Source organism: Embiotoca jacksoni, unplaced genomic scaffold (assembly GCF_022577435.1).
Source record: "Embiotoca jacksoni isolate LCO1_2020_lvr unplaced genomic scaffold, fEmbJac1.0.p SCAF_21, whole genome shotgun sequence".
NCBI lineage: Eukaryota > Metazoa > Chordata > Actinopteri > Embiotocidae > Embiotoca > Embiotoca jacksoni.
This window is the reverse complement of record NW_027185352.1, coordinates 3,344,167-3,354,318: the sequence shown is the minus strand read 5'-3', so window position 1 is coordinate 3,354,318 and position 10,152 is coordinate 3,344,167. Positions and strand designations below refer to the sequence as shown.

The window sequence follows — 10,152 nt, the reverse complement described above, 5'->3', positions numbered from 1 at the left end:
GCGGGACAAACGCAGTTAAAGGCCGAGACTGGTCGCCGATTGGTCCGGCCGAGCAAACGTTAATACAAGCCGAGTTCCAAGACTGTATTCACGGTGAAGAAAACTGAAGCTGTGAGGGACAGATAGTGCAGCCAGGCAAGTAGTTAATAGTGAGAGTTCACCTTCAGACAGAACAAAGGCTAGCTTGTTCCCGGTTTCCAATCTTATTGCAAAGTTAGGCTAACTAAGCTGCATGTTTAGCACATTGCCATGATTGGCATCAATCCTTTTGTCTAATTTGGAAAGGAGGCAATTAAGCAAAATGTTTTCCAAAATGTTTGAGCTATCAGTTTATATGTAAATCAGTGAACAATAAAGATGCAAAATCAAAGTTTTTGGTTGCAGGTCTTACACAGATCTTTATTAGTCTTTACTTACATAAAGCTCGTGGCAACCAAGTTGCCCCTTTCTCTTTTGTTTCCCTCTCAATAACAAAACCATCTGTTACACACATTCAAAAAACTTTTTTGTCTCCCTTCCCCTACTTGCTTTTTCCATCAATTACACTCACTTGATTTTTACCATCTATCTATCTATCTATCTATCTATCGGCAAGATTTCACACCAACCTAACCAACCCGATGGAGTTACACATTTTGCGTCTCTTTCAGTTCCAAAACACAGTTTTAACTATCTTGTCTCTGTTCTCTTCAGCCTTCAACAACATTCTCTTCACATCATCAACCAGTGTTTAATATGTTTCACTGTCCTGCCCTTCCGGACAAGTGCATACATCCTGTCGCTTCTACTGGTGCGAGCATTGTCCAAATAAAGCTCCATGCAAGATGCTACACTGTAAAGTGATCCATTTCATTCTGAATTGTCAGCTTCTTAAAAAACCAACATGGCTCAATTCAAAATTTTGTGTTTCAAACAAAACTCATCATCTCTTTTCTGATATGATTTCAACATTGTTTGTCCGTGCTTGGCTTCGTAGCGAGAAACTGACACCTTATCTGGACCTAAACTAATGCCTCAGCAGTAAATAAAATAAAATGATCCAGCTTCCAACATCTGTCATTTAAGGAATGTATAAAAATAAGACATGTCTTTTGATTAATCTAAAAATCAGACCTTTACGGAGAAATTTGTAGTTTTGCGTGATATAGCTCACCACTTGGGGATTCTCTTTTTTTCCTTCTTCTATGAAACATGCTCAAAATGTGAGACAACTTGCCCTAAGAAGCTAAAACTGCTGCTATATCATACTTAAAAAATAAAACAATAAATTTTAGAATATAAAAATGTAAAACTTTCATTAGCCCCCCAAAACAGGTTTAAAATAATGCTTAAATATCAAATTAATAGTAAACAGAATTTGATGCATCATCTTCAAGAAATCAACAAACTCTTAACATAAAATGTGGGTCTGTTTCTCGTTGTGCTCCCTTTCAGAGCCGGTGAAAGCCGTGCATGTCTCTCCCAAAGACGTGGGAGTGCACTCGGATGGAGGGGTAAGGTAAATAGCTGCCGAGGAGGACAGTAACTCAAAACACTGTAGTAATACTATGCACATACACACATAAATACAAGTCCCACGCTTCTGTTTTAGTACACAAAACCAAATGTCCTTCCAGGAGTCCATTTTCTCAAGACACCTCACTTCACACCATTGTCTCTTTTCTCTTCCCCAAAGAACACAGAGATTTCTTGTCCTTTTTGGTTTTGTGTGATGTGGATGAGAAGAGTGACGATGACGATAATGACGATGATGATGTCGTCGACAAAGATGAGGAGCTGGATGAAAGGGAAGTTGTGCTGGGGCTGGGGCTTGTGCTATTGCACGGCGAGCTGGGGGCAGACTGAGAAGAACGCTGTGGGCAGTTCTCGTCTGCTTCCTCCATGTGTATGATGGCGGAGGTGGAGGAAGGGCGACGCTTAGAGCGGGTGTCGCTTGTGGGTGTGTTGGGGGCGGAGGGCTCGCTGAGGGGCCGGAGGACGGAAATGGCACTGCGGAGGCAGTTGAGCCACTGCTGCTTGTGGAAGATATCGTTGACCTGCAGCGTGTGGGACTGCGCCTGGCTCGGATCTTGGGAACGCACCCGGAAAATGTTCTTGGCTGTGGCGGAAGAAGGAAAAGTGAGATTAGGGATTAAAAATGAGGGAAACCATCTCTTATGCAGTTACAACAATCTTTTGACACCAGCCTTACCTTTGTCAGCATTGCTGAAGGCACCTCTGAAGGAGCCTCCCATTCTGACATCTCCATCCTGCAGGTCCTCCAGCACCAGATCCTGCACTGGAATTGGTTGCCGGTAAACCTGGAAGCACTGGCGCTCATTTCTGGTGACAGGACGGGTCAAGACCAGCAGCTCAGTGAACAGGAACACATGCAGCTTCTGCAAAGAAACAAACAACAGAAAAATATTAAAACCAGACCTCTGATATCTTACATAACTACCAACAGTTTTCTAGAGGATTTTTACTGTCATCAAAGTTTATATATATATATATGTATATATGTATATATATATATATATATATGTAACTTTTTACATTGGTTGCACTGGTGTGCCTAACTGATTGTAGATGGATTTCAGATGGACTTATGACTCTTAACTACCTTATGATTTACTTCAATCAAAAGCAGATTTTTTTATTGAGAGATTTTTTGTTGTTGTTAAAAGGCAATGTCTGCACACCTAGACCTGATGCGACCAATTACATTTTTTAGTCGCACTTGACATTTCTGTTAGCATGTACTGATCATACTTGGTTGCATTGTGGAAATCTTTACTGGTTTGGTTAAATTGTATTTTGCTAGCCAGATCAGTGAGGCTGGCAGGTATAGTCTGCCTTATATGGGATGCGAGCACTGTGTTGATGTGTGTGGAGAGAGCTAAAGGGGGATGTTGTTAAGTGTGTGTGTTGCTCACCGTCCCACTCTTGTTGCGCAGCTCCCCGTGACATAGCAGGCTCTTGCACTGCTCGATGCGAGGGTCCTTTTGCCTGTCGTCCAGATACTCCAGCTTGTCGATGTAGTATTGGCACTCAGACTCTCCCTTTTTCATGTTAATGTCAGAAAGAACCCCCTGGATGATGGTGATCTGAACACAAATATTGAATTTAATTTAATTTAATTAGGACTTGAGCCAAATGTTAAGATAACCAATATGGAGATGATGCTTGTTCCTTTGTTAAACAGGTTATATTTGTGTCCTGAACTTACTGCTTCCTCCAGGCTGGTGGTGTCGGGGTGTTCTGGTGGAGTGTGTCTCAGGATCTCTTTGAGCAGCAGCGGGTATTTGACCAAACGGGAGCGTGGAATGTCCAGGAAACTCCACAGGTCCAGCTTCCGGCTGAAGGGTGACTCGAGGCAGCGCTGCAGGAAGTCCTGCACCCGACGGTCCTGCTTCTTCTGGTCCAGCAGCGTCTTGGCTGCAAGCTGGTTGCTGCAGTAGTCCTTGTATGCATTCAGCCTGGGCAACTGCAGAGAAAGGGTTCACACTGTAAATGCTTTCCTTATTTAAAATAGAGTTTTAACAGAATCACACACTGCTAAAACTGTTCATCAAGTCATGAATGGACACTTACCCAGTTTACTACAATCTGCCCAATCTGGCCCACAGTCCCATCTGGCTCTGTTGCTTTGGAGAGCTGGGCCAGCAGGTCCTCGTGCAGAGGGATGTAGGCATCCAGATTGCCAAAGATGTGAGTCAGCTCTTCTTCAGACATGATGGAGAGCTTCAGCATTGGGTCATGATATGCCTGTGAATGGGAACAGAGCCAAAACAATCAAATAACAACCAAAGTGGCGGCTGCTAAGAATAACTTTGCTAATAAAGAGCTTCAAAGGTACAAGAGAAAGACAGAGGAACAATTCCTGTCTTTTTATAGTTCCTGGGTTGGCTGGGTGCAAGACCTGCCAGACTTTCTATTTATTCTGTTTGCTTTATATGTACTCCCCCTAACTCAGAGCCTCTGAAAGTACAAACCTTGCGTGCGAGCTGGAGGTCCTCAATAAGGTCTTGTTCTCCACGAGACAGCTCAAATATGGCCTGAGGAAGGGGAGAAGGAACCAAAGAAAGATTTTTAGCACAACTCATGAGTCAGGTGTCATTACATTATTGCAATTTATAGCCATTAGACTACATCTAAAACTGCAGTGGGGTCAAACAACTGTCATCCCCCCTTTGCTCTTTATGTTGTCAACTCTACTATGTTGAATGTTTTTGTGAGTTCTGACATATGCAGGGCAAGTGGTGAGGCAGGAAACTGGTTTGTTGGCTTGTCAGGTTAAAGTGAGTTTGAGCCCCATTTAAGCTTTTTGACACAAATATTACAGGGACTTGTGAAATTAGTCTGGTAGACAAGTAGAATTCTCTGCTGTCTGGATTTTTTTTTTTTATCTGGCACAATCATTTGGGTACCACTACCCTTTGTCCCATGGAGTCCTCACCATAGTCTACCCGTTTCTAACGTAGTTTCATGTCTCAGTGCTGATTCTCACCTCTTGCCGCTTGATCTCTTTAGTGGAAAAAGTTCCCTTCTGGTGGACGTCCAACGTCTCTGACCAAAGGGTACTGTTCCTCCTTTTGGGCGGTGTAGGGGCCGCTGCCTTGCTGCAAGGCTTCTGGGGCATGCCCGGCGACTTGCCATCACCCCGGAAGGAGGCCTGCAGATGACAAAGCGGAAGCCCCACAAGTCAGACATGTTGCAAGAGGTGGCCCTTTCACCAAGGAGGTCTTTTTTGGTGGGCTGTCACGGGAGCTTACTTGGATGGTTTGGCCGAAGCGCCGGACGGCCCCATTCTTCACTGGAGAGATGAGATTGGCTAAGGACGTCACCCTGCCGAGAGGACGGACACGCTTGTTGCTGGGTTCCTGAAAAAAATTGAAGATGTTATTTAATGTGACAAAACACAAGTTCTGTCATAAATTCTTGTTATTGACTCCACTCCCTGTTTGGGGGTGAGAAAAAGATGAGGTTGAGCTGCAGGCAGACAGACTGGCGGACCAGGGGACACAGAGATACTGAAGAAGAGGAAGCAGCTGTTGGCTCCATCATGTGAGGGCTCATGTGAGCCAGGCCAGCCCACCGAGCACAAAGACCCTTTCTGACTGCTGATCTGGAGGGGAAGGGGGTCTGAAGGAATGCCAGGAATGCAGGAGACTATACATCTCAGCTGTTCAATGCCCCTCCTAGCACAGACTCTACTACTATCTGGCCTGACAACAGCTACAACTCGACTCCAGAGCGGATCTGTTCCAACACTCAAAGTGTGACAAATGCTTCCTGATTGCGCTGGCTCTTTAACTACTGGTCCCAAGCAGAGAGAGCTGTATGGGACAGTGTGGCACTACTGTTCAGTGAACCAGACCACAGATGGGAGTTGGGGAAATGTGCAGCAATCTTAAACACAGTAAGTGTTTACACAAGGTAGTATTGCAGGGGTGCACTGTAGAGTTTATGGCTACAAGTTGAGACAGGCTCTTCAAAAAGCCTTGCGTGAGAACAGCACTACACCTGGGCCAGGTGACCCACCCCCGACACTCCTCACCCAGCCCTGAGGGCGGGAGAAAGAGGAGAGCTACTCGGCCTGGTTCCAACAACAACAGGCCACAGGAATCAAAGAGCTGAAGATGTGGGGTAATTTAAAACAGAACACCATGAGATAACTGAAAAAGGCATTTCCAAAAAAGCATTTAGCATCTTAAGGACTTCACCTTAATAAGGGCTTTCTCACTGAGCACAGTGCAGCAAGAAGCTCCTTGTGTTTTCTCCTGACTCAGGCCAAATGGGATTTTGGCTTGGCTCAGCATTGTGGGAAACCGTGCAGCCATGGAGGCTCCGGGCCCCACGGACACAGCTGTCAAACAGATCTGCTCAGTCTGATGTGGCCTCGGAGCTGCTGTGGCTGTGGTTGGGATCACGGTCTACTGTGGTCAGGGTTTTCACAGACAGCCTTGAGAATTTGGCAAGCCCTCTAGTGGTAGAGGCCATTTCAACTCTTTTGACTGAAGCCTCTATGTGAGGATAGATTTTATTCCTTGTCTGTGGGGACCAGACTTGCCATTATGCCCTTCCTGTCGTTTGGCAACTGGCCCCAGAATAACAAAGGGCCTCTAGTCCCACGTTTTGTATATCATCTATAAAGTGAAATGGTGCAAACGGACTGGGAAAGCTGCTACTCCTAGCAGTCAAACTCTGTTCTTACTCTCTGCACACTTTAGGAAATCAGACAGATCCCAGGTTTGCACTGTTGCTTTGGATAATTGCTATCATTGGTCCTCCAGACAGACACATGTACTCTCCTTAAATTTTAAACCCAGCCTCATAAACCTTACGGAGTTTTTTTTTTTTTTTTATCTTCAGGAATCTCTAAAGCACCCTTCCTATACTTTTGCTTTGATGTAACCTCGTGCTTGCTGTGAGCTAAAACCCCAGATGTGTCCCATGATTACAGCAAAGCATGAGCTGATAGGGAAACAGAGCAGGCAGACTGCAAATCAAAGAGTCTAGGTCATCAATATGTGAACACAAAGGGGGAAAAAAACCCTTTGAAGAGATGACACGTTTTTAAATGGCCAATTCTGTGGGAATAAGACTCATGAAATGTCTTCTGTCAATGAAACCACATGTTCTCTTCCAAAATAAGTCTCCAAAGGGGAAGGAAGGAGTTGAATTGGAAACTTTAATTAATACAAACAACAAACCTGATTTCAACACCTGAGAACCTGTAATAGGGTTTATTACTCAGGGAAAGGTGTCAAGCTGCTGTGCCTCCAAATGTCAAAGACAGAGTATTACTTTTGGATGCAGGGTTATTGACTAAGAATATCCCCCCTGCTGTTTCACTGTTTGTGCTCTTTTGAGTCTGCTGATTGTCTTTCTCCATGTCCCATCGATACTGAGCTGCCTGCTAGGATGCATATTTGAGAACAGAGGGGGAATACGCGACACTGAAGGGAAGGGGTGCCTTCACCGTTTACAACATCAGAAAAGGTGCGGTGTAATCCAATGATTCACTTTCCGAGGATAGACAATATCTCAAGCTTTGGTCCAGGCACAAAGGTCAAAGTCTCATCTCACACTCACAAACACTGTGTTCTCTACTGAGATAAGGTGCTGATTCACTCACAATCCACGCATGACACAAAGATATGACTTCATTTCAAGGAGTTACAGTCAAACATTTACTGAGTGACATCAGTCGCTATACTGTGTGTTTCTGCATCTCACCTCTGACTCCTTGTTGGCTTGATTCTGGGAGTCTATCACTTGCAGAGTCCGTTTGATAGGCACCAAGCTACCAAGTTCATCGTAAGCCACCATAGCTTTCAGTAAAAACACAGTATCCTTAATCCTGGCGAGTTAGCTCCAAGTAATCCACATCAGGAAAAAAGGTGAAAAAAGTAAGAATTGTGTGAAAGGAAAAAACCAAAACTAAATAGATAAATAAATAAACTTTGCCCTTCTTTCCCTCTTCCCTTGTGGGACAGGGCTTCCTGAGAGCAGCCCTCACACACTTTCTAAACTTTGGTCTGAGATGAAGTGAAGGAGGGAGGGCTTTATACCAGGACCAAAGAGGGGGCGGAGCCTGCGTCTTGTTCAGCCCACATTGCACATTGAGCAGGGCTTGGGTTACAGTGGAAGTGAGGACAGGCAGCGTTGATTCATCATTCCAAGTTAAAACAGTACTGAGAATTTATAAAATCACATGCAATACCTACTGTGGTGGTTTACACAAACAACTCAGATGAGGGCTAATGGAGGCTGAACATATGACCCTTGACTAACACAATACAGCTTTCTTTCAGGGAACTGGGTTAACGTGCAGTAAAGCCAGCCCAATAATGAAGGTTTGAATTAAAGACAGGTGTTGATATCTGATAGTAAAAAAAAAAAGAAGCTTTATACTTAAACACTCAATAGAAACATTGCTAGCAATTATTTAGTTGCATTTAGTTACTAAAGAGCTGCATTTAATAGGATATGTAGTGTACAGATGATTTCTGGAGATGAGAGGATGACACTGACAGTAATCTACTTTACAGTAACCTTACCTGGAAATGATTATAGGTCAGATTTTTTTTACTGCTTTCCTAGTAATTATTAATGAAAACATACAAAAAAGAAGACAATAAGGTCATGATCAACCACATATTATATTTCTTTGTGTATATCTGCCTACATATGCATCAGTACAGATCAATCACCTGCGATAAGTCAGTGTTGGCAGGTCATCAGCCGCAGTCATTAGAATTTAGCTTTCAAAAGTGTTAATTTGACTTCTTAGTTAGAAACAAACAAAAACACATTTTAAACAAAGATTTTATTTTAATTTCACCACATTGATGTTTTATTAATTAGGCTTGTAGTCATGTTTCTATATTTGAGATTTTCAATAACATCACTTACAAAGAAATGATATTTGCATTGTCAGTTTTTCTGCCTGAACATAAGTAAATGTTTATTTAGTATGGCATCATGTAATAGAAAGTTGTTGTTTTTAAATGATAAAATCTGGTTAGTATAGATCGGATAAACAAACTTCAATGTAATTGTGACCTGGCTATTTCTTGTTTGTTAATTATTCAAAGCAGTTCCTGTTCTGTGGAGTAATACTCTGCTCTTTGCTTGATGCAGACATCTTGTCAGTTTCTTCAGCTGAAATGGGGAAGATGATGAATTAGAATATGAATATTGAGGCCACTGTGCCACACTCAGCCAGATGTTTACACTGACACCTGTATATTGAGTACCTCTGGGGGACAGGGTGTGACTGCTGTCCATATGTTGACTGGTATGTGTGTGTGTATGTGTGCACAAATGCACAGCTAAAATTGGAGGTGTTGGGGCTGATGGAGTGGTTAATGTGGAGGGGCCATAAGGCAGGGTGTCACAATGTGTATGTTTTGGACAAATGGACGAGCCTGTTATGACACTGCTCCATCCTTCTGGGTCAACATGAAGGTGTAGAACTGCACACAGGCTTCATGCTGTTGTGGTGTGTGTGTGTGTTAGTGGTGACAAAACACAGATGCTGATCGAGATGTATTCACTCGATGGTGACTCCTTGTTCTTTGGGTTTGTTGATGGAGCGGTGAGGAGGACTCATCTGCTGTAGACCGACAGGAAGCTGCGTCTGGATTATATCACCCACAAGCTCTCAAACCAAAGTGAAGTGGGTTCATGAATCAAAGACTTCTGTCTCAAATAAAAGGATCGGGATTTGCGTTTATGTGAGAAATAAGACACTGGAGTGAAAAATCTACACAGAATGAGGAGTCAAAGCTCTCACAAATGTCTGTGTCTGTGTGCAGTCTTGCTGTTACTCACATTGCATGGGGAGACCTCAGGCTGAATCAGCTGCACGTCTGGCCTAGCCACTATAAAAACTAAACATAACATGGCTGGGCCTGTCTCGCCTCTTTGCCCCGAGTCACATGAAGCTGCAGCTGGAGTACAGTCGTGATTTACACTCCCAAAACACACGCTAAGCATACAAACACACAGCCGGTCTGAGTGCAAGCGTGCTTGAGGAGGATGAGTAATGCCGTGAGTGGCGGGGTTTCACTGCTGTCTAACCTATGCCGTGCCAGCGACAGACTGAGCCTGGCAGGGCTGAGCTCAACTTAACTTCCACATCAGCAGCAGTAATCGCGGCACATACAGAGTGTAATTACAACCCTGGGCAAAGCATTAAGCAGGCCGCTCTGGGCAAAGAAACTCTGTGCTGATTTAAAGTAAAAAGAGAAAGGTGGAGATGTTGCTGCCCTCTGCTGATGGATGCCAGCAGCAACAGAAAGGAGGAGTGTCGAAGTGATCAAGTCTGTGTACCAGAGAATCTCAGACTCTGTGAAGTACCTACTGCGTCTAAACTGGAAGAATGTGCACATTTCCAGAAAGTATGAGACAACACATACATACTTTCACCTGTCTGTTAAAGTAACAGTGTTTGTGTGTTCATTATGTAAATGTTCCACATGGCTTTTTCTGACATGAAAGGACATATATTTAATGACTATATAGCATTTTTGAATTTCTTTAGGGTTTCTGCTGACTTTTTAAAACCTGAATATACCCCCATAGAAGAAAGAACAGTGTTTAGTTTTCTTTTACAGGCTACATCAGAGATAGATTTAAAGAATGGTTTTGCTGCTAAAGCCT

General features: G+C 43.6%; 1 protein-coding gene across 1 annotated transcript; it reads right to left on the bottom strand.

Moving 5' to 3' along the window:
- Positions 1-371: 371 nt before the first annotated feature.
- On the bottom strand, positions 372-7,499 carry net1 (neuroepithelial cell transforming 1). Its single transcript, XM_069156425.1, has 9 exons — positions 7,222-7,499; positions 4,755-4,862; positions 4,490-4,654; positions 3,975-4,037; positions 3,574-3,747; positions 3,209-3,466; positions 2,916-3,086; positions 2,192-2,378; positions 372-2,098 (listed from the first exon to the last, which is right to left on the bottom strand). The coding sequence occupies exons 1-9, from the start codon at positions 7,312-7,314 to the stop codon at positions 1,644-1,646; spliced, it is 1,674 nt and encodes a 557-aa protein (XP_069012526.1). The 5' UTR covers positions 7,315-7,499; the 3' UTR covers positions 372-1,643.
- Between the last annotated feature and the right edge of the window lie 2,653 nt (positions 7,500-10,152).

What these genes read in the sequence shown, in the direction of transcription:
- net1 (XM_069156425.1), bottom strand. Translation starts at nt 7,314, where the DNA reads ATGGTGGCTTACGATGAACTTGGTAGCTTGGTGCCTATCAAACGGACT. An exon ending in ACCTCCAGCTCGCACGCAAG is followed by an intron (nt 3,748 to 3,974) that starts GTTTGTACTTTC and finishes TCCCATTCACAG; the next exon opens with GCATATCATGACCCAATGCT. An exon ending in GGCAGATTGTAGTAAACTGG is followed by an intron (nt 3,467 to 3,573) that starts GTAAGTGTCCAT and finishes CTTTCTCTGCAG; the next exon opens with TTGCCCAGGCTGAATGCATA.